Source organism: Euprymna scolopes, chromosome 30, assembly GCF_053919585.1.
Source record: "Euprymna scolopes isolate OS-2025 chromosome 30, ASM5391958v1, whole genome shotgun sequence".
Taxonomy (NCBI): domain Eukaryota; kingdom Metazoa; phylum Mollusca; class Cephalopoda; order Sepiida; family Sepiolidae; genus Euprymna; species Euprymna scolopes.
The window spans coordinates 54692809-54716548 of record NC_136511.1 but is presented as its reverse complement, the minus strand read 5'-3'; the positions used below and the strand labels follow the sequence as shown (position 1 = coordinate 54716548).

Here is a 23740-nt window from a genome sequence, read left to right as displayed (position 1 = left end):
AAATATGCAAGTGTTTAAGAAGGCTGCGTACAATGTAGGATACAGTGAGAGTGAAGTGACATGACGTATGAACAAACACAAACAACTGAAGACAGTATTATAAATCGTCATATGCATCAAACGTTGTCCTGTAATTTCTACATATAATTATCAGCCACCCAAAATTTGATGAGAGACTTCTCTTCTGGTTTGGGGCATTATTATTATTATTATTATTATTATTACTCTTTTTCATTCCAAACAAAGCATATTGCCACTTGGACATGAGGGACTTCTATTTGGGATCATGTTTAACAGGGAACTGTGGGAAGTTGAGCGAGAAGTCTGTTTACATAACATTTAAAGCTCAACAGATTAGTACAGTCAAGGAAGCAGGGAGGGAATTTTAAAATCTAACAGTCAAAATACATCGAGGGGGCACAAGTGCTGTGAGTTCGTCAGAGTACATTCCATTAAGGTACTTGTAAAACAGGCACAAGGATCCAACATTGGGGCGATGGGACAGAGGTTGAAGCTTGCCCGATAGTGTGGGACCTATAAGAATTGAAACGTTTTTTTTTTTTTTTTTGTATTTGGCACTGTCTAAGAATGAGAGGCTAGTAGTGGTGGATGCACCATCCCAGATGTAGCAACAGCATCCCATGCATGGTTGGATTGTGGCTTTGTAAAGATATAGGATGCTCTCTAGTGCGAGTAATTTGCACATCTGGGCAGGAGCTGCTCGGCACGCCCTATTGAACCTTGATAGAGTTCAAAACCAACTTCAAAATCTAGTAGGTGATACCCTTTTCTCTTCCCTACAACCACTTCCTCACAGAAGATACGTTGTGATCCTGTCTCTGCTCTATCGTTATTTTCATGGCAAGTGTTCGAATGAACTTCCATCTATGGTTCCCCCTTGCCAAACTTTCACAAAACAAACACTCGACTAGCTACAACCACTATAAACGGTTTCCTTCCACTCTATCTGTGCCTAAATCTAAATGCAGATTCCATGAACAAAGCTTCTTTGCCAGAACCACCCGCCTGTGGAACACTGCTCCGCTGGCCTGCTTCCCAGTTGAATACAACATGGTAGCCTTCAAATCCAATGTAAACAAGTTCTTGTTGAGCCGTCCCCATAAATAATCAAAGTCTACCCAATTTACACCATTAATGATCACAACACTATCACCTTACATTCATTAACCCTTATCCTCAAGTGGTCTTTGGGCCTTGATAAGTGGTGACTCCCAGGTAAAAAACAACAAAAAAAACAAAATAAAAACTGTTTTTAATTCATTCAAAATAATTGTTTCTGAGAAATTAAAACAATAACTCTAAATTCTGCCAGATTTCAAATTAAAAAAATTCTCTGAACAAAAGAAAAAAAAAAGGTATTATATGAATAATTCAGACTACTTTTCCCATCTTGGATACTATTTTCACAACGTTTCAGCCGATGCAACCTTCTTTAGGTGTGTCTTATTTTCTTAGTGTTCCAATATACAAAGAATATAATAAAGAATTGCTTAAAACATTTAACCAGCTTTGACTGAGAGAACGTTGGGTTTAATAAAGTATTCAGTTCGAAAAGCTGTACAGATTCCCGAGTTCAACAAGAAATTAAGGATCGCATCAGCCAAAAATGTTGTGAGAGTGGTATCCAAGATGAAAACAGTCGTTCGAATAATCAAAATTATCAATCCTCATCCAAAAGATTCTGGAAAAACAATTTTTACCTCATTTATTGAATGACCCTTGTACACACACACACACACACACACACACACACAATTTTAACGAAATAGTTCAGGTATAAAAGTATGCGTCAGTAGTTATTTTCAGGATTCAGAGAAAATAATTCCTCTAAATAATTAGCCTGGGAGCCCGGCGTTACCCGGGAGTTTGGAAGTGTGTGTTCAGCAAAAAAAAAATTGGTAGTAGGCAGGCAGGCTCGAACCCATATCGCAAATGTCAAAATTAAGGCTAGTCAATCAAAAAGAGGGGATGACTTTTGAAAATATCAGCGAAAAAAGCGACCCCTCCCTGTAGAAAAGTGCTCAGTTGAGGATGAAGTAATTAATGTTTTTGGCCAATTTTTCGATATTTGTCGTCCGAAGGGTCGAGCTTCAAAATGATACCGATCTCGTGAAAATCAGTCGCCTCTATCGAAAGTTTTAGGCAGACATACATACATACATACATACATTTAAACAAATTTTTGCCCTCTTTATTGTAGACTAGTGGAGGTATCCGGCATTGCCCGGGTGTCACGAGGTGTGTGTGCTCTTAAATCAAAAAAAACCCCGGGGGGTGGGGGTAAAAAGTTTTGGTAAGTTGGTAGGATCAAACCCGAAGCCTTGAGGCGAAGTTGGGAAATAAAATGTGGAAAAAACATGGCACGTTAACCGCTCGGCCAACGAAAATGAGTTACTTAAAGATGTTTGAATTTATTTAAGTAAGAAGAGAATTGACAGGTACCTGCACTTAATGATGTCAAATGGAAGTCGTAGAGTTAACATTTTGTGCGAGCGTTACGACGACGATGATATAAGCAGTAGCTATTCAGCAACGTCTTTTGCGCGTACATACATGGCTAACTTGTCATGAAGGAGCGATTTTTTGCTACCCCTTCCTGTAGAAAAGTGCCCCATTGAGGGTGAAGGAATCAATGTTTTTAGTCAATTTTTGGATATTTGACGCCCAAAGGGTCGAGCTTCAAAATGGTACCGATCTTCTGAAAATCTGTTGCCTCTCAAAAGTTTTTGCGAGACATACAAACACACACACACACACATATTTTGCCTTTTATATATGTAGATGACCCTTGTACACTCACATAAAATCTTCAACAAAATGGTGCACATATAAAATTCCGTGTCAGTAGTTATTTTCAGGATTCAGAGAAAATAGTTCTTCTGAATAACAACGTACATTTTTTTTTTGTTCAAGGAAATAAACGGTTGATGTACATTCTGTTTGTGTGTCTGCTACCCTGTTTCTATTTTCATGTCTTTGAATGGCAAAAATGTACGCGGATTCATTCCCGCATCCTGTGTCAGATCTTGCTAGCATTTCACTCCATTACCCTTCCTGAGCTCATTCATCAACCACTTAAAAACAAGGTCGCAATGTTTATTTTCCCCAATCCCACTTTTTGTTGCTGCCTAATAGGTAACAAAATAAACAAAATGAAAGTCGAGGTCAGTCAATCTGTATTCTTTTTTTTTCTTTTTTTTTTTACCTGTGCTCATAAAATTATGAAACAACTTCGCGTGAGTATGTTACCCATGCCAAATTTCTCAAATGCATTTGTGATGTTAGGCTGTGTAAGGTGTTAACTTTAATCAAAATCGCCTGTTCCATATTTCATCGGATTATTCTGATTATCAATACTTATTAAAGACATTCCAACACAAAACTTATCTAAGAACACTGCCAGGCATATAAAGTGTCTTTATGTGGAATTTTTTAAAAATCGACCAAGCCGTTTTTGAGTCTATAGGGAACGGACTCATAGACAAAGTTTCTTTTATATAATAGATAGATAGATAGATGCTTTTAGTGTTCATACGTAATCACCGAAAAGAGTAAAATCTCATTTTCCCCCCTTAGTTATCTACTTTTTCTGTTGTTGCTGGTGCCATCTTTATTCAAATTCAGTTTTAGAGATCGTTTACGATTTAATTTCAAAGTCAAATAGATTTAAAGAATATCAAACGGAATAAATAAAACAATAATTACATCAAAAGATAACGGACAGTGTCAGGGAAGCAGAATTGTATCAGCGTTTTAATTCCCAACGGTAAACTTTCTGAGAGACATCATATAGGAGTTTAGGAAATAGGTACGAAAGAAATTTGAACATTTCAAAAGGTTTGACAAGGGAAAAGGTCCAAGTGAACTCTACAATATTTATCCTATTTACCATAATTTACTACTAAAACAAAAATTAATTATACTTGGAGAATTAATGCTAAATTTGGGAATGGGATTCCTAACCTGTGATCCTGTGGTCCTTACTCTTATGTAAAAAACAACATCTTATGTAAAAAACAACGTCTTCTAATAAATAAATGTGTATTTGATTAATTTGTCAAGAAATTTTTATTTTTTTAAAAATCCTATTTTGGAAAAAAATGGTCGACATGAGACGGTCATCTGCAAGTCTCGATAATCACTAAATCATTGAAAATATATTTTTGTTCATTCTACGTACATATTCTCGACAAGCAGCAAAGTCCCACCTCTTCACTGTTGGAGTTCCTAGATGCCGAAAAATCAACTCTAATAGCTTCTTCCCTTGAACAGCTAGACTTTGGAACCCCCTCGCTGTTTCCTGCTTCCCTGACATGCAGAAGCTTAAATGTAATGTGAACAAACATCTCGCTATTCATTCTCACAATCATCTATTAGCTATGAATGATCTCAAATATGTCCAAGTGGCAATACACCTTATTTAGCTTTAAAAAAGAAGAGAAAAAAGTATGCTTAATATCACATTCATAGAAGTATTCATACATCTCCGTATGGAGCATTTGTCAATCATTTGTTAAACCACCTTTGATGTAGCATCTTTAGAAATGTCCATACATCCCTGTAAGAGCCTCTATCCATCTGCTTTGGTAAGTGCGCAGGTTATATTTGAATCGCCTTCAGAATGTCCGTTTGTGTCTGCTCTTATTGTAAAGAAAATAAAAAAAGCTCTTTCATTGGAAAAAGTTTTTTGAATCCTGTCGACAGATAGCCATTGTTACAACTAGACAAAAGCTACGACTTGATACAAGTGATGGAAATATCCAATGGACATGGACGGGTACTTGCTTCTCAATTTACCTGAAAGGATTAAAAAACGAAAGAAAGAAAATACGTAATTCTGTTTCCTTTGCATTTCCAGGTTTCTTCCATTTAAAATAAATCACATTATATCTATAATATAAAGCTGTGTGTGTGTCTGGTCACGAATATGCTCCTATATGGTTGACTATTTTAAAAAACTGATTACATATAATGATAGAAGATGTATTGAGACACAGGAATGGGTATGTTTGATCTGGCAGAACGGTGGTTCATTAAAATTGTGGGGTCTGCGTTCGCGCCTGGTTCACAAAGTATAGAAATAAAAAATTGTTTTTTTCTATAGATGTACATGAGAATACTTTGATAAGTATGTTTTAACTTAAATAGGGATGGTATAATAAAATTGTGGGGTCTGCGTTCGTGCCTGGCCTCCATAGAATAGAAATAGGCACAAATTTAATAAATTTTCATATCTATCTGCGTAAGTATACTTTAATAATTATGTTTCAGTTTGAAGAAATATGGTATAATAAAATTATGGGGTGTTCGTTCGTGCCTGACCTTCATAGAATGGAAATATGTCACAAAGTTTAACAAAGTTTTTTAATATAGATCCACAGAATATTATGATAAGTGTTTCAGTGTGAACAGGTATGGTTTAATAAATTATGGGGTTTATCTATTTTATTTTTACTTTCATCACTGCCAAAAATGTGGCCACTTCAAAGAATACTCCTCCAGTATGCCCAAAATGTAGCAGTAATGAACATCAGGAAACAGAATGCCAAGGAAATGCCCAAACTGTGGTTAGAACCATCCACCATACTCATCGCTCTGCCAAAACTGGATCAAAGAAAAAAAAATAAACGAACAAAAACATAAGTTTTACCGAAGCTAGAAAAATTATTGAAACAGTCACCACAACAGAACCAACTAAATTATATGCAGGTGCAATCAAAAATCAATTAAAAACAATAGAAAACATTGAACTAAAGGAAATCTCTACCCTCATAAAATCACTTCAAGAACCAGTTGAGGCATTGAGGGTCACCTTACAGCAACTGCTGTCAACTCAAGCTGTACTTGAAAATAACTACCAAACAGTTGAAAATAAAACCCACCAGATCCCAAAAATAAAACACAATCTTCTAACAAAAAACCCACACAAACTGAAAACATCCCAAAACCAAAAGAACAATCGCCTTGTACCCTCCGCAAAGAAAAAAAAAATCAAATCTCACACTAACCAAACAGAAAATAAATGAAAAACCCAAAAAAGACAGATCTCGCTCTATGTCAAAAACCACAACTACAGATCAGAACAAATTTAAATACTTGGAAATAATGGAAACAGACGACAGAGCCTCCGAACCCCCATAATCAAATAGTAGAAAACAACCACTGTTATTCTTAATAAAATAAAAGGAAATCAAAAACATAAAACTAAACTATACTTTTTTTACTCATCCATTTTGTGTTTTAGGTTTGAACGAGATCAAGTGATTGCTGGTCAGCCATATGCAGGACAAGATCGGCACAATGGAGAAATTGCTGCCTTTCATTTAAGCAGGTTAGTTCATTTTTACAAAATTTTATATTATGTTTTTCTCAGTTTGTGTCTGCCTGTTCTACTTTTTCTCAAAGTTTTATGATAAAGTGCAGCTGACTAAGTATTATGGTATCCGTTCGATGCACAATTAGGTATTAATATTTAAGTTCCACGTTTTCTTGGAAACCACTGGACTGATCTAGCTGAAATTATGTATAGACCTTTGTTATGATAAGGTAGTGAAACAAGTATTATGGTATTTCTCCGAAGTGCAGTTAGGGATTGAGAGAGATTAGTATTTAATGCCAAAAAATGAGTACAAATTTAACCATATTCGACTATCAATTTGGCATAAAGCACTCATTCTAAGTCAACAGGCTATAACTTTTGCCCATTTTTAACGGACTAAAAAAGTCTAGTTTTCATTCTAATTCATTAAGAAGAAGAATTGTTTTAGATTATAATTCTTTTACTTATTTTATTTAGAAGAGATACTTCAGTGCCCTTTTTTTCTTTAAATCTTATTTTTTTGCCATTTATTCCCAAATTTCAGGGATCTCGATTTTATTTTTTGTTGCCTTTTCACGCCAAACAAGGCGTGGTGCCACTTTGATGTAGGGGCTACTATCTGGGACATAATTGCAGGGATGTTATGTAGGGAGTTGAGCAGCAAGATGTCTGTTTACATTACACTTGAACTTCTGCATATCAGTAGAGTTGAGGAAGCAGGAACCCGGATTTGGCGTTTCTTTGAGATTTTGGAATATTCTTGATTATTTGAAATTCTGTAGAGATTTTGTGAGGAAGAATATTTTTTGACATTTTTTTTTTTTTAATATTTTGATTCTTTGAGATTTTATTTTTTAGATTTTACTTCACGCATGCACACACGCACAGAGTTTGGATTACATTCTAAACACCATCTCCAAATATCTTTTTTCTCTCTGTATAAGGAAACGCCGACATGCGGATGCTTCACCCTCTGACCAAATATTCAAAATCACATTCAAGTATTTGAAGCCCACACGAGATAGACATTGGCTCATATAAAGAATGGTACACATTTTTAAAGTAGGGATTAGATCTGATAATTAACTCCTATTAATTTGTTCACTTTTTTCAATAACCATGCCTTGGAATTTTGTGAAATTTTGCACAAGCATTAGTCATGGCGAAAGTAAATGTTTGTCAGAACAGATTTTCCAGGGTAACTCTGGTTGCCTCCTTCTCCCCCTAGTGGGCATTTTTAGGGTAAAATTGCCCTCAAACCATTTATTTGTTCACATTTTTCTCAATAACCACTGTTGCAATATTTTGACTATTAATGGGGTATGGTCCCTCAGTCGGGAGATTCTATTTATAAACGCTGCTGCTAGGAACTGACAAATCAAATTAATTCACGTTCTGCTACCAACCAATCAGAAACCAGAATTGCTCCATAAAAATTAAACCTTTTCTTTAGCAATCATGCGTATATTTTCTTTGTGTCAACACGGGAAGAATCTTTTGCTCTTTGGCTACAAAATTGCAAAGTCAGGAACCTGTACAGAACAACTGTCTACTAAGAACTCGTCATCTCCAGGACTTGTATAGAACAACTAGCCATCGGAAACTGTTCTGAAACTAAACATGGCTTCCAACTCAAGAACCACGCCTTGGATTTTTTGGAAATTTTGCACAAACATTAGTCATGGTGAAAGTAAATGTTTGCCAGAATGGATTTTTGGAATAACTCTGACCCCCCCCCCCCGCCCGGGGGATATTATTGGGATAAAATTTCCCCCAAACTGTTCATCCATTTAATTGTTCACACTTTTCTGAATAACTATACTTTGGATTTTTTTTTTTTTTAAATTTTACACAAACATTAGTCATAATGAAAGTAAATTTTTCACTTTTGGAAGGGACCCTGCATGCACGGCTTGTTATTTTATTTTTCTGATGTTACCTCAAGTAACAGCATAGTTGAATACTCCACCAGACTAGATGGAGTTTAGTTTTGGAATCTGGTAAATATTGTATTAACTAGTGGAACCCTGTGAAAATTCCACAGTGCTTTTTATATTAATGTGTAGAATTTACTGTTAATGAAAATTCCTTTTGAACCAATTTGATTAAGAAAATAATTTTCTTCTGTAAAAATAGTTGTAAGCTAAATATTCTTTAAATAAAAAAAAAAATGAAATTTTTTTTTTTTAAAGAATGGTTTTTTAAATTTTTCTTAAGGCAATACAATGTAATTTCTCTGACGCTTGTACACTTTTACAAGTATTTGTAAATATTGAATAACAATGTTTTTTTTTGATAATTTTCTTTATTACCTGTTGAGTTCACAGGGTGTTGTTGGCATTAAATCCAAAATTTTGGGATTAAAATTCCATTGTCAAGGATGACATTAAAAAAATGTTTGGTCTTATATGTTTTTTTTTAACTCTAGTCGGCCGTTATTGGAATGAATGCAGGTTTTTTTTATATATATATTTAAAATTGTAGCAATTTTATTATTTTAAGAACAATATTTGTTGTTTGTGCATTATAAGTGGATACTAAAAAATTCAAAATAATGACTTTTAAGTAAATAACACTAGTACGCACGCATGCCATGTTGAAATAAGTAAAAAATTCCAAAATTACGAAAAATGATAGAATAGACTGCTAGAACGTTTTTCTTGAAAAGAAAAAAAGGAAAAAAAGCATAGCTATTCTCGTTCTACCATTTTCTAATTTGAAATTGCAGAATTTAACTGAAAGCAAGGGGGATAAGTCAGTTTGCCATGTGGAATAGAAATTATCAGCATTATAGAAAACTTTAAGAAAAAAATTCTTGCATTTCAAAATAGCAATGTATTTACATAACAATTAAATAAAAGATTAAACAAAAATATATACATATTGGCTGTTCAAGAATTATAATTATTTTGTCAAACTGATAGAATACAGTTATCTCCCTTGGATTCTTCAGAAGTATTAAATATGATAAAACTGCATCATTCGATAAATTTCATTTTACTTAGTTTTTCTACCTATCCACCGCCAGTGTCACAAAAAAAAAACAAAAAAAAAAAAACTATCATGATTGCAAACATTAATTAATGAGAAACGAATTACTTCCCTTTATACTCGTTCTTTATCAGTTGAAAATCATTAAAACCATTTCCTCTCCAAAAATTTTCAAAATAAAATAAAAATTACGGCTGTCATGGTTTCAAATTGGATATTTTATTTTATTATTGAAAAAAAAAAGTCACGTTGAGAGGAGACTGTAAGTTTCTTTTTAAAATTAAAAAAAAAATTGTAAGTGAATTAAAAAAAAAGTGTTGTGTGTTGAATTTTCATCGAAAATTTAAAAAAAAATCTTTTTATTAATTCTTTTTCGCTTTAAAAGGTTAAAAAAGAATTTACTAAAAAAATTTGTTTAAAATTCATCGTTATTTGTTTTATTTTATTTTTATTCATTTTATTTATAATGTGTTTTTAAAATTTTCAACCACCGTGGAATTTCCATGGGTTCTGCTAGTTTGGGTTAATCTGACTACTGATGGAAACAGTAGTCATAAACATCCAAATAACACGAATTATTAAACCTCATCTCAAAAAATTCAGAAATGATTTAAGGCTTAATAAATCCAGATTAATGAATTTCTGTAAACCTGAACGAATCTTTACAAGAATGAAAATATTTCGATGTTAATTATTTATAATTTTTTTTTTTCAAATATTTCTTTTCCATTACAGAATTCTTGGTTTCAGGAAAACACCAATTGCTGTGGGACGATACTTAAATTTGGAGACAGAAATAATTCCAGTTGCTGCCCCAAGATTACTGGAAACATTCTTTACAAAAGGTTAGAGTTTATTTTAATTCATTAAATATATATATATATATATATATATATATATATATATATATATATATATATATATATATATATATATTATTATTATTATTATTATTATTATTATTATTATTATTATTATTTATTTATTTATTTATTATTTTTTAACAACAGTAATCTACGTACATGTATGTTTTGGGGGCCCTACCCCTCTTCAGTGTAGGGTCATAAAAGATGCATGTATGCAGAGTACTGTTTTTAAAAAATAATAAATAAATAAAATAAGATATTATTTTTTTACGTCCAAATAAAAAATGGGCGATTTTCTTGACCCCCCCCCACACCAAAAAAAAAACACGATCTCCAAGGAGGAGACGCTAACCTTAATATAGTTTAAAAAATCAACAACAAAATCTAAGTGTGCATATATATATATATATATATATATATATATATATATATATATATATATATATCGTGTGTGTGTGTGTGGGGGGGGGAAGATGACGATGAAACAGACTGAAGGAGTAATTTTTTTTATATAGAATGCAATTCTGGGTCAAACATGCTTTTTTTATTATTTGTCTCCTCCACCTCACATAGATCCATTTATAAATTTACTAGCCTGGATATCCGACGTTGCCCGGGTGTTTGGGGGGGGGGGTGAGCAAAAATAAATTGTAGTAGGCAGGCAGGCACAAACCCGTGACGCGAAGGAGGAAAAGAAAGGGAGGGGGGAACGGGACGCATTAGCTGTTACGCCCATCGCCAAACCGGAAGTGACGTAGGTTTAAATTAAGGCTAGACAACATTTTAAAATCTCATCTTGCGTTATTTCTTTTTTTATTTGTTAAACAATTATGATTATATAAAACTGTTACATTCTGTTGACATTAAGCGAGATACCGGTGTTCACCGAAAGAGTTCATTTTAGTGATTACATGGTTCGAGGATAGTTGTACAAGTAAACGGCAAATCTGTCGAATTCTCTAAAAACGAAGAACGATTGACACAACACGAGACAGCAGTAAAAACATTGCGGCCGAACTAAGGGAGATAAGTATCAAGCATTACAGAATAGTGTGCAGATAATCTGAGTTATCTCCCTTACACTCGATTGTAAAGGACGTTAAATCTTCTCAGTGTTAAATGGTAATTTTTATTAAAAGTTCAATCAGGGCATTTAGTGACAAAAATGTTAGTTAAAACTTAAGCGTGACAGACAAAATAAAATACATATATATCTTTGAAAATAATTTAAAAACTTTTTAGTCAATTCAACCCCTATATTAGACACATATATATGCCTATATTAGGCAATATTTATGAAAGGTGTCTAGTTTTTAATATTAAGTTTTATTAAAAGAAAAAAAATACTTAAACGTAAGACTAAACTTAAGTATGACAATTTTTTTATTTACTGCTGTGGAACGGGCTTGCTTAAATCCATATTGATTGTCGGTTAGGAGTTTAGCAGCTGTAAGGCGATAGACTAGAGCTTGATTAATTAATTTTGGCAAAAAGCAAGAGAAGGCTAATGGGGCGATAATTTAATGAGTCAGTTCTTTCGCCAGAATTCTTGAAAACTGATACCACAGAAGCGGTTTTCCAACAGTCAGGAAAGCAAGATTCGTTCGCAATGTTTTGGTCAATGCAACCTCCTTCAGGTGTATCTTGTCAAACTTAGGAATCTGCAAAATTTTGAACAAAATCTTTGATTTAATCTGTGAAGGTAGTAGCATGCTCTTGTTCCACACGCCTTGACTGGGTAGAAGTCCTAAGTAATTTGTAATTGTATTTTGAGTGTCGTCTGCATTGAGGATTGAACCTCTAACTTCCAATTTACCAAGTACTGTATCCATTATGCCATGGACAATTCATTTACCAAGGCCAAAAGTTACTCGAGGATCAAGATCAATGGAATTGTCAGTTTTATGAGAGGATTCAAAACGAATACGGCATAATCACGTTGACACACCGGTTCCCGTCAGATCACCGAAGTTAAGCAATGTTGAGCCTGGTCATTACTAAAATGGGTGACCAGTTTGGAAAGTCCAGGTGTTGTATGTAGGAGGACGTCGATACCTCTCTGCAAAAAGTTGCAAAAACCTAACGTTGTCATCTCCCCTAACGGGGATATACATGCGACTGGGGACCGCTTGTGAATTTGATACTCCCATGAAACTTCCTCCTTCAGAGGAAGCCGGTTAAACCCTGAATAGGGTTGGTGCTGACTGCACACACATTCAAAACAAATCACTTTAAATAAAATAACTTACGTTGAAGAAATTTGGAAATGGTTAATAATCTGTATTGTTTGAACTACTGCTCTCATCTTTGATGTCAGTCTCGTGTTTTTCAGGTGCATCTGTTAAACTCAGGAATTCGTATTAAATGAGAGCAAGCCATCTCTGGATTAAATGAAGGATTCCATTCGAAATTTTATACAGATTCTTAAGTTTGACAGCATACACCTGAAGAAGGTTGGAGGTTACATTGGATGAAACGTTGTGAGAATAACACCCAAGATGAGAATAGATGAGAATACTCCCCTCCCCAAAAAAAGAAAAAAAAATGTTCAAAATATTTTTCTATTGAAACACCCACCCTCCTCCAAATAAACCTGTTGAGGGAGGCGAGGGAATTCTGTCAAAGTTATTGTCCAGACATAGCATGCACACCGATCCCAAAATCTTGTTATAAAATCTAAGCTTGTGTTTATCAACTTATCGCATTTATTCACATGGTACACAGGCTGGTTTTATGAATTATTATTCTTTGGACTACTGTTCTCATCTTGAGTGCGATTTTCACAACGTTTCGGTCAATATAACCTCCGACATTTTTCAGGTGTATCTCATCGAACTCTGGAATGTTTCTGTTGAACTCGGGAATTTGGACAGAATTTTGAGCGGAATTCTTTATTTGCTTCACGGGGTAGCGTGACTGGATAGAGGTTGTAAGTAATTCGCGAATGTATTTTTCGGTCGCCCACACTGAGGATTGAACCTTAAAACAGCTGGTTTTAGTAAAAAATTAGCAACAATAATAATAATAAAAAAACAGTAACGAAAATGCAGCATCATAAACCATCACACAGCATCTTTTTCTGTTTTTGTCATAAGTGATGGTGTTCATTAGGCACCGCCAAAACTGGGGGGGGGGGGCAGGTCAGTACTTTTTGATGGACCGTCTTTTTAAAAATCTACCAAAAATCAGGTAATTATCCGATCAATACGAAATTTTCAGCGATTATTAAGAGAAGAATGAACTTTATAACCGTGTACTTATTTTTCATAAACGATATTTATATATATATATTTTTTTGCTTACAACCCCCCCCCTTGTTTTGAAGTGGGAACAAATATGCTTAAAATAATCATCTGAAACTGAACACAACATATTGTGTTGTTGTAAGGGACAGAATTATAGATTTAAAAAAAAAAAAAAAAATTGTTTGCATACCTTATTTTGACGTCTGAATATCAGAACTTCGATTGTGTTTAATTATCCCGCTTTTGAGTTTTGAAGTGTGAAATTCGGTGAATATGTTAAGTAAAATAATTAATTTAAGTTAAGCAAAACAAAAAAAAATTTTTTTTAATATTTATATGAAAAAAGCCATTTTAAAATCTTTGATAAATAAATTAACAATTTTTTTTAGCAAGCCGAATAATGCATGACCATTATTAAACAGGGCATGCTTTGAAGAATCGATACAAAAAAAAAATTCGATAAATATTGTGCACTTTGTGTTAAAAATAGCATCATTTTTTTCGATCCCGTTTGAAAACGTTTGCCGCCTTTCGACTACGGTGGACCAAACGCGCTGAAATAATTTTTTTTTATTCTGCTTTAAATTGCCCCCCCCCATTTTGGGGAGCCTGGCCTCTACACACATACACATTAAAAACCAAACTCATACAAATGGTCACCCATCTGGTACTGGCCTGCCTCAGCTTAATAATACATTGAAATTTTCGTCACTGAAAAATAAGTTTTTTTGGCCTGTTTGGTCTTCCATAGTTTGCTTTTTATCAAATGCAAACGTAAACAGTGTCGATCTAGACTCTAGATCGACGCGAAATAACTGGTTGCCTATATGAATAAGTGGAATTATTTGAAATCGAGGTACTTATGTTATAATATTTTTGCATAATCTCTTAGAAAATCATTCTAAATCTTAGTCAGACAATAAATAAATTAATTATTTCAAAAACCTTTTTTTTTTTTTTTTTAAATATTTATGTACGTTTTTTGTGCAAGACAAAAAAATGTCAATTATTAACTTTTTGGGAAAATTTAACATTTAAAATTTAATTTAAAATAGTAGAAAAAGTTTTACATTATTCTGTTTTCTATATGATAAAATTCAGGGTTTTATCTTTCTGGAAAAAAAAAGTTACTCAGAAATAATGGATTTTAATAAATGTAATTTCGTTTTAAAAAACAACAACAACTTGATTTTGTGGCCATTTTTGGCGGTGCCTAGTGTTCATTCAAACCTTCTCGATGTCTACCAATACCGATGAAACCAAATAAAATGAACCCAGAACATGCGTTTTTTTTTTTTTTTTTTTTTTTTTTTTTGCTGTATTAATCCTTCCTTAATTAGGATTAATTTTTTGGTAAGACTTTCTATGATTCTTTTTTTGTTTGATTCGACTTTTTCGGTTACCTGCTTCACGGTATATCAATACATTTTGGGGTTATTTAATGGCAAAGCACAATACTTAGTGTAGATGAGTTGGGGTTGGGAAATTGCAGGTTCATGCCTGTCCTAACAATATTAATTTTCTTTTGTTCTGCTTCCAGATAACAATACTTGCTTCTATGGCAAATGTTACTATTGCAAGGGCAAGGAAAGCGGCGCTTGTGCCAAGAAAACCATAATGGAAGGGACCGTGGTGTTGTGGATCGCTCATAAAATGCAACTCTTCCGACATCCGTGGAGCCGAACTTATATTCAAAACAAAAAGGCAAAGTAAGTTAATTTTTCGAAAACAGGGGGAGTAACTCTTAAAGCTTTTTATCAACCAAAGTGATTTCCCTTGGAGTTATTTTGCGTTAAAAGTTAAAAAAAAAAAAAAAAAAAAAAAGTCAAAATAACCACATTTTTGGTTCAGGATATATATATATATATATATATATATAGGCGCTACTGTGCTAGAGGCGGATAAATCTGAGGGAGATAACTCATATCGACTAAAAACAACAATTTGGGACGCTAAACCGTTAATACCGGAAATTGTCGAAACAGTTTACAAAAATGAAACACATTAATTAATAAACTTTAGCAAAAACGAATACACAAATTTTTGAATAATAATAACAAAAATGAATACAAATGAAAAATATTAATACACAAATACCATACCTGAACAATACTATACCTAAACAATCATAATTAGTTAATCACTCGAAAAATGAAACGAGTTGGAAACAAGTTACATAATAAATTAAAAATAAAACAATGTTAAGTAATAAAATAATAATAATAAAAATTGTATCATATGTTGATCCCTTATCGTAAGAATTATGTGAGAGAATACTTTTCCTTTTTCCGTCAAAGGGACTCTATGAAATGAAGGTGGAACATCACAGTTCTAGTTCTTGTCCCCAACAATTTTCGGATGTGTCTATTGGCACGAGACCAAAAGCCTCCAGTTAAATATAAGAAATTTGTTTTGTTTTTTTATTTTAGTTAATCGTAATTATTAATCAAAATATGTAAATTTCAATGTTGATTATTTTTTAACAGCTCTTATTCATTAATAATTCAAAACATATAAATTTTAGTGTTAATAAATATTTGAGCGTATCTTTATCTTTATCTTCAATGGCTTGTGTGTGTATATTGTCATCATCAGGATTGACGAAATTGGTCTCATGGATGTCTCTAGCGTGTTTGTGGATGACATTTTCATATTCATTTAAGCCTTCCTGGGGCAACTCAACCATCTTATATTATGTGTGTGTTTGGTAAAATCCATGATCGAATTATTGGAAACAATGTTTCCCTATCTCTCCGTTCTACTATGGTTAAGTTACATTTATTTGAGTGTCTCTCTAAATCTACCTCTATGTATGATTCATCTATTTCTATTTCCTTGGGAGTATTGTCGATATCTACATCACCAAGCAACATCGATTTGTTTAAAACGTCCTTTTCACACATTTCTCTAAGGAATTGTTTCCAATCTGCGACAGCGTCTGATCCAACGCCGACTTCCTTAATATCAAGATGCTTCATTTCCATGCTCCAAAAAAAAAAGCTATCAAAATTATCTCCCTTATTTGCAAACGACTTTTTTGAAAAAAAAAAATTCTTTTCGTACGCTATTTCTTGACCAACAATCACAGCATAATGCACAGACAGATAGGAGTGGTTTTCTTTGGTTAAAATCATGAATACTTCACAAGCTGAACACATACTAGAATTCCCGATTAATCCAACGGAAGCAGCAAAGTACAACTCACTTTTTGCCAAAATTGAACTAAATGTTCAATTTAAATCTTTAATTTCAAGTGGAGTTAAGACGTAAATCTTAGTAATGATATGTATACAATAGCAACAAAATATGAAATTCTATTAGCTAATTACAAAGTTGTTGATCTTTCAAACAGCCAACAATAAACAAGTTGCTTTCGATTAGCCAATGACAAATGTTTACTTACTTAAAAGACAAGCAAACTATTTTATAAAGACTTCTACACTATTGAGACGAAATTTCAGAAATCGTAAAACTGAATTTCATATGAAAACAATGGTATTCCAATCGTATTCCCCATATATTTAAGATGATTATATCAAAAAATTGCGAAAATCGATGAGGTAGAAAATAATTTATTAAAGAAAAGAAAAAAAAAAAATTTGATGAAAACGATCATAAGACACAGGAGAGTTCAAAAAGGAGGTAATTTTCCGTTTTGATTTAAAAAAAAAGATGGCGGCAATTTTTCACCTGCTAACACGATTTTAGTTGTTTTGTTTAATAATTCGATAATATTCAGGAAATTTTGACTACATAATTTGGAAGCTACAATTGTAACTTATTAGAATTGACAAAAAAATCAGTGGAAACCATTGTTTTTTATTTGAAGACTCCATTTATCAAGTAGAAAAATTTTGTCCCAATTCTGTAGAAGCACAAAGATTTTTTCTATAATTTAATAAAAATTGATTTTATTTACAAGAAAATATGGAAATGTACTTCATTAAAACAATATTGAACTAAATATTCAATTTAAATCTTTAATTTCTCGTGGAGGTAAGACATGATCTACTATACACTCTTTACAAAACCGAAATCTTATCAATGTGTAACTCCGTCAGGGCAGCTCAGGTGCATAGGCTCGTGGTTGAGATGCACTTGTAGCCGATACCTGTGGTGTCACCCGTGTTTTCGTTTAGTGGTCGAATTCGTCTTCGTCGTCGTCGTCGGTCACTCTCCGGTTCTGCTTTCAATTCAGCTTCCAAACATCACCTGGGCTATCGGAGAAATATATTGCATTCCCAATGGTGTTTCCAATTAAAGAAAAGAAAGTCAAAACTTAATTGGTTTTTCTTAACATAGAATTGATTATTGTTTTTGACTTTACAAATAATAGTTACACACTGGCCTAGTCATGCAACTTAGGGGGCTGGCAGTTTTCTTTCCTTTACCAAGTTCTCCGTTCTTCATCTACTGTCAGTCCACGGGAAGGGATCAGCTGCCAGAGCGAAAAGAAGACCCCGATTTGCCAAATGTTTTGTTTTTATCGAATCAGTCGTTCCTCCTTCCACCTTTTTGGAGTTATTCTTCCTTCTTTCTTTTTCTCTCCCTCTCTTCTTTTATCCTATTAATTTGTACACCCTTTTTTCTTTTCTTCTTTTGAATTTCCTCTCTTTCTCTGTTCCCCTAATTTCTACTCCTCTTCTCGACTATACCAATTTTTAACCTCATTTGCACTGAGGTGTTAACCCATTATCAATTAGGCGTGATTAGTCACCCCAGGTCGAACAATGCCTGGCGGTGACCCTCACCCCAAGCTGTCATCTAAGACGTCCGGGCCTCTTTCATATTGCTCAACATAGGTATTAAAAACAACCTTTTCATTGTTAACAGATATATAACAGCAATGAGATAAAACAATTATCATTTGTTTTTTTTCTTTCTGACAAAATCCCATAGACATTTCTGTTTAAAACAACATCAAACCATCATCATCATTAGAATTCAGCTGTGCGAATTCCTCTGAATTCGTGTCGACTAGGAAGGTCACTCGACATCGCTCGGTCCCCATCGGGTCACAAATGATTAGTTATGTAAATGATAGCAACAAAATATGAAATTCAATTAGCCAATTAAAAAGTTGTTGATCTTTCGAATAGCCAACAATGAAGAAGATGTTTTCGATTAACCAATGAAAGAAGTTGTTTTCGATTAACCAATGAAAGAAGTTGTTTTCGATTAACCAATGAAAGAAGTTGTTTTCAATTAACCAATGAAAGAAGTTGTTTTCGATTAACCAATGAAAGAAGTTGTTTTCGATTAACCAATGAAAGAAGTTGTTTTCGATTAACCAATGAAAGAAAAAATATAAAATTGAAAAACAAGTTTTTATTATCATTGTTATATGGAAATGTAATTAATTAGAATTGTTTCATTTTTACTTCATTCTAAAACTGAAACAATGTTAAATAATAAAATAATTAAATTTGTTAATTAACACAAAACTGATAGTAAATAAACTGGTTCGGTAATTTCTAGAACTAATTTCATTTAGCACTTTTAAAATTTTTTTAATTAAGTACATTTTTTGCATAATTCTTGTGATAAGGGATCAATGTGTGATTTTTTAAAATTTATTTTATTACTTAACATGGTTTTATTTTTAGTTAGTTATGAACTTGTTTCCAACTTGTTTAATTTTTCAATTGATTAACTGATTATAATTGTTCAGGTATAGTATTTGTGTATAATCATTTAAAAATGAGTATTGTTTGCCAAAAAAATTAATTATCTGATAATAATTATTATAACATAATGAATGTTATAATCATATCATGTGAATCCAATAATTCTATTATCAGCATTGGTTTTCTTAGATATCCCTCATTTTTTTTTTTTTTTTTTAATATAAGGATAATTCTGGACAAGAACCAACATTTGAATTCATATAAAATTTTATCTTTTTCTTTTTTCATCTCGAATGATGCATTTTGCAACTGCAGTGTCAGAGGTAATCTGAGTGGCAAAATGGACAAGATGTTTGTTCTCATAACATTTAAATTTCTGCATTTTTAAAGCAACAATACATTAGGTCTGAGGATTTGCTGAAAAGAACTACATTTGTCTAGCATAAAAAGTTAGACAAAGCACAAACTCAGTACACTAGCATTTATAAGTGCCGATTCCATGGCTTAGTCGAACTGTTGCCTCTCAATTAGATGATTGTAGCGTCGATTCACGTCTGTGCATGAATCGTGTATATATAAAGGCCTTGTCTGTCCGAGTAACGATATCTACAAAACTTCTCTCACAATTTTTGGTGTACAAATTGGAACTTGGTAAATAGTAGATTTGAACCTGTGGAACAAATTCGATTTGGTTTTTTAGCTGGTAAAAATAGCTGCTAAGGGATAAAATTGAAAAAATCTTGGCATAAGTCGATTAAATGTGTTATTTTTATGCATGCATAAATACACATTATTTCAAGTTGTTGTATACATATGGACTAATATATATATATATATATATATATATATGTATACTAGACTACCCATGACCCGTTGGGTCAGTATGTTATATTAGCTATGGAATTCATATATGAGCGTGACACTTGTGACGTAAAGAAAATAGTTTTTTTTGACATAACAGAAACATTAAAAAGAAAAAAGAATATAGATGGATTTCTATGAGTCGTTCTGTTTATTATAATTGATTATTTTTGAAAAAAAAATTTACAGTTACTGAATTAAGTGGCTAGCCATACTTATAGGTGCCCTGAACAGATACCATAATACTTATTATAGTTAAATTCAAATTTTGATATATCTGCTTTTTTTTTTTTTTTTTACATCGTTCATTTCTGTATTATGTTTAAGTTATTTTAAATCCCACTCTTCTCATGTTAAATAATAATTTGGAAATAATAACGTTAATATTTCAGTGTCCCAATTGTTTTTGTTTTTTCGCGTTTAAATTATTCAAATAAACATTGTTAATACTGTCTGCTTTTTTTTTTTACATCGTTCATTTCTGTATTACGCATAAGTTATTTTAAACCCCACTCTTCCCATGTTAAATAATAATTTCGAAATAATAACGTTAATATTTCAGTGCGTAGGTCATGCGCGCATGCGCAAATGGATGTCATAAACCGGAAAGTGGGTTACATACATCGTTACAAGGTCATTTGAGTTTTATAATTATAGATATATTAGTTATTAGGTTGTGCAGAAAGTTTGTGCCAATTTTTAGTAGTTCATGTTAAAATTTATTTGAATATGTCAAGCTATTGAACCAATTGCTAGAGAAATCTAGACAATTGCACTTAAGGGAACAATGAGGATACTAAAAAGAGCTTTCGGTTGGTTTCAATAAAAAGCAGAGGAATGTTGGCAGCTGGTTTGGCTGCCCCATTCCCAGCATTACAATCTTACAAATAGAGTTTTATAATTATATATATATATATATATATATATATATATATATATAAAATAAATGAAAGGTGTTTGGTAGAAATCGTTACTCAGATAGCATCCTTATATATATATATGTAAAGAGCAAATAGTTAATAAAACATGTTAAAAAACACTTTGAAAAAGAGTTAAAAACATATTTAATTTGAAAAGGAAACACTAAATAAGTGGATAGTACCGCGGAGTTTCGAAGAAATACTTTTCTTCTCATCAGAGGGTAGGAATTAGCAAAATGTGGGATCAGATATTGCTTGCAAAAGTATTTGTTGAAACTGCAAGTAAGTTAAAGATCTTACTTGATAACAAAAAGTGAAGCAGAGGGAATAGGGTGAAGAAAAAAGAAAAAGGTGATGTCACGTGAATGGATAGTCTGGTGAAAGATAAAGTATCCAATGACAGTAAAATCCAAAAATGTAAATCCAAGAAAGTTAGTTAAATTTCCATTCGCACAAGTAAAATCCAAGGGAATCGCGTAATTGTAAGATGGTCCAAAAGAATCCAAAAGGCCACATCCGTGGAATAATTCACAAATAGGTACAAGGAAAAGAGGAAAGAATTCCAATAATATTAAAAGAAAAATAAGGTATGCATTAAACACGGCTGCCAAGACAAGGCGTCATTAAGAAAAATGAGTGATGAAGAAGAAAAAAAAGGATTGAATGGTGATTGAATAAAATAGAAAATAGAAAAGCAAATGTCAAAATTACCCAGATAAGATGACGTTAAAAGGCGCTAAAAATATAGGGCAAAAAAAAAGAGTTCAACTGAAATGTACAGGTTATTACTCAAGAAAATATCAGCAGAAGTTATTAAAAGACACTAAAAAAAATTTTAAGGGGAGAGGATGGCCGGTATCTGCAAATTCCGGATAAAGCAAGTAATATGTAAGTAAATGCATATAGTAAAATATAAGTAAATATACATACAGGGTATGAATGTATAGGTAGATTGATATATTTGATAGATAGGAATATTTAAACACTAAAAAGAATTATTAAGTTATAAAGTATTAAGAAAGTATGTAGAAAAAACGATAATGTTAAAGAAAATTATATATACCTGAAAGGTTAAAGTAATAGCTATGTAATTTCAAAATTACCATAATTAAATTTGGACTTATGTTTACAGAAAGAGATCAGTTCGGTTTTAGAATTTATTATATTGTTACTTTGAGGGGAAGTAATTATAGTTATAGCTTTATTTTATATATATACAAACACACACACACACACGAGTCATCTACAGACATGAATCAAAACTACAATCAACTTATTAAGAGGAAGCAGTTCTACTACCAAGCCATGGTGCTCGTAAACAGATTTTCAACATCTTTATATAAACTTTGACCGTCACTTGTTATTGTTTTTAATTCAATGATCAAATTTGTGGAAACATTTGTATTCGAATATCCCTTTTTTTGGGGAGAACAATTTACTTTTCAATGTTGTGGTCTACTTCTAAAATGGTATAGAATTTAGTTGTTTTTTTTTAAAAATAATTTTTATAAATTCACATTACAACATATAGTTACATATGTATATCTATATATGTGCATATGACATCTATACATATATATATATATGTTGTAATGTGAAGTTATAAATTATTAAAAAAAAACATTTTGTAAATCACACCTTTAAACCATTACACATTTATTTTAGCCACGTTGTTAACACGTTAAAAAACGTATATTTTTTACTCTCAAGACGCTTCACTAGTTCAAGAAATTTAAATGTAATTTTAACTGAAGCATATAAAAGCATTCAGATTTTGAACGAAACAATAATCAAAAACTGCCTGAAGACGACTGATGAAACTCAGTTGAAAGTACTTGCAAAAAAAAGCCAAAAAAAAAAAACAGATGGACGAAGATGCCTATAGAATTTTCTTGCATAGATTCCACCAAGAAATAAGAATGGCAATTTGAAAAATTACAAAAAAAAGCTCATGAAGCAAAAACACTGTTAGGAACGTGACTAAAATAAATGCACAATGGTTTAAAAGTGTGATTTACGAAATGGTATTAGATTTATAGTAATTTTTTATTTATTAATTCATAAATTTCAATTACAATATATATATATAACGGAACTTTCATACACAAATTCGACCGAGAAATAAGAATGACCATTCGAAAAATTGCAAAATAAAAAGATCATTAAGTAAAATACTATGTGCTATTTAACAATATCTGTTTGAATGAAAACATGCTGCCTAAATACAACAATAATATATATATATATATATAATTATTTTTTTTTTACTATAATAATTAAATACCTACAGACACTAGTGTTTCATCCTTTCGGGATTCTTCAGTGCAGGGTGTCACGATTACTACCAGTCGAACGATTCGAACCCCGCGACACGAGACATCTCTGGCTCGATTAGCGGAGGCCGTATCCATTCGGCTACCATTAACCGTGTGAAATAGCGTTGAATTTTAAGCATTTTAATTTAAATGTTCATTACGTCAGACAGACAGTGATCAAATCGTTATACGATGATCTATGCATAAGAGCTAAATTGACCGACTTTTTTAATTCAACTGAAAGTGCTCAACGATAAGAAATGAATTTCTTAAAGGGGCTGTCATAATTATTTTTTTTACACACACACACACACACACACAAATTAACATAGTTGCGACACTGGACATGCTAAGGTTTCAGATAAATGGTCAGTTAAATCCAGAAGTCCTCGGCAGGCGATTTAATAAACGGTTGCTTTCCACAGAAGAAACCACTCCTCAAACCCAAGTTTGCGACTATGTAAATTTGTTTATATTTATAAAAATATATCTTGCTCTTCTTTTATTGAGCACTCTTATTAACCCTGTTAAATTCATTAGTTATCACTCTTGAATAACTTTAACCTGGTATATAT

General features: G+C 32.4%; 1 protein-coding gene and 1 pseudogene across 5 annotated transcripts in view; both read left to right on the top strand.

The window, feature by feature from the left end:
- The window catches only part of LOC145254811 (glycosaminoglycan xylosylkinase-like), a 795724-nt gene that overhangs the window by 761374 nt on the left and 10610 nt on the right, over nucleotides 1-23740 (top strand). For all 5 annotated transcript variants that reach the window (XM_080113620.1, XM_080113623.1, XM_080113624.1 and 2 more), the window contains exons 4-6: nucleotides 6266-6352; nucleotides 10067-10176; nucleotides 14983-15151. In XM_080113620.1, coding sequence (XP_079969746.1) covers nucleotides 6266-6352; nucleotides 10067-10176; nucleotides 14983-15151 — 366 coding nt within the window. The remainder of the gene's footprint in view (nucleotides 1-6265; nucleotides 6353-10066; nucleotides 10177-14982; nucleotides 15152-23740) is intronic.
- LOC145255075 (5S ribosomal RNA) lies at nucleotides 12119-12237 on the top strand (annotated as a pseudogene).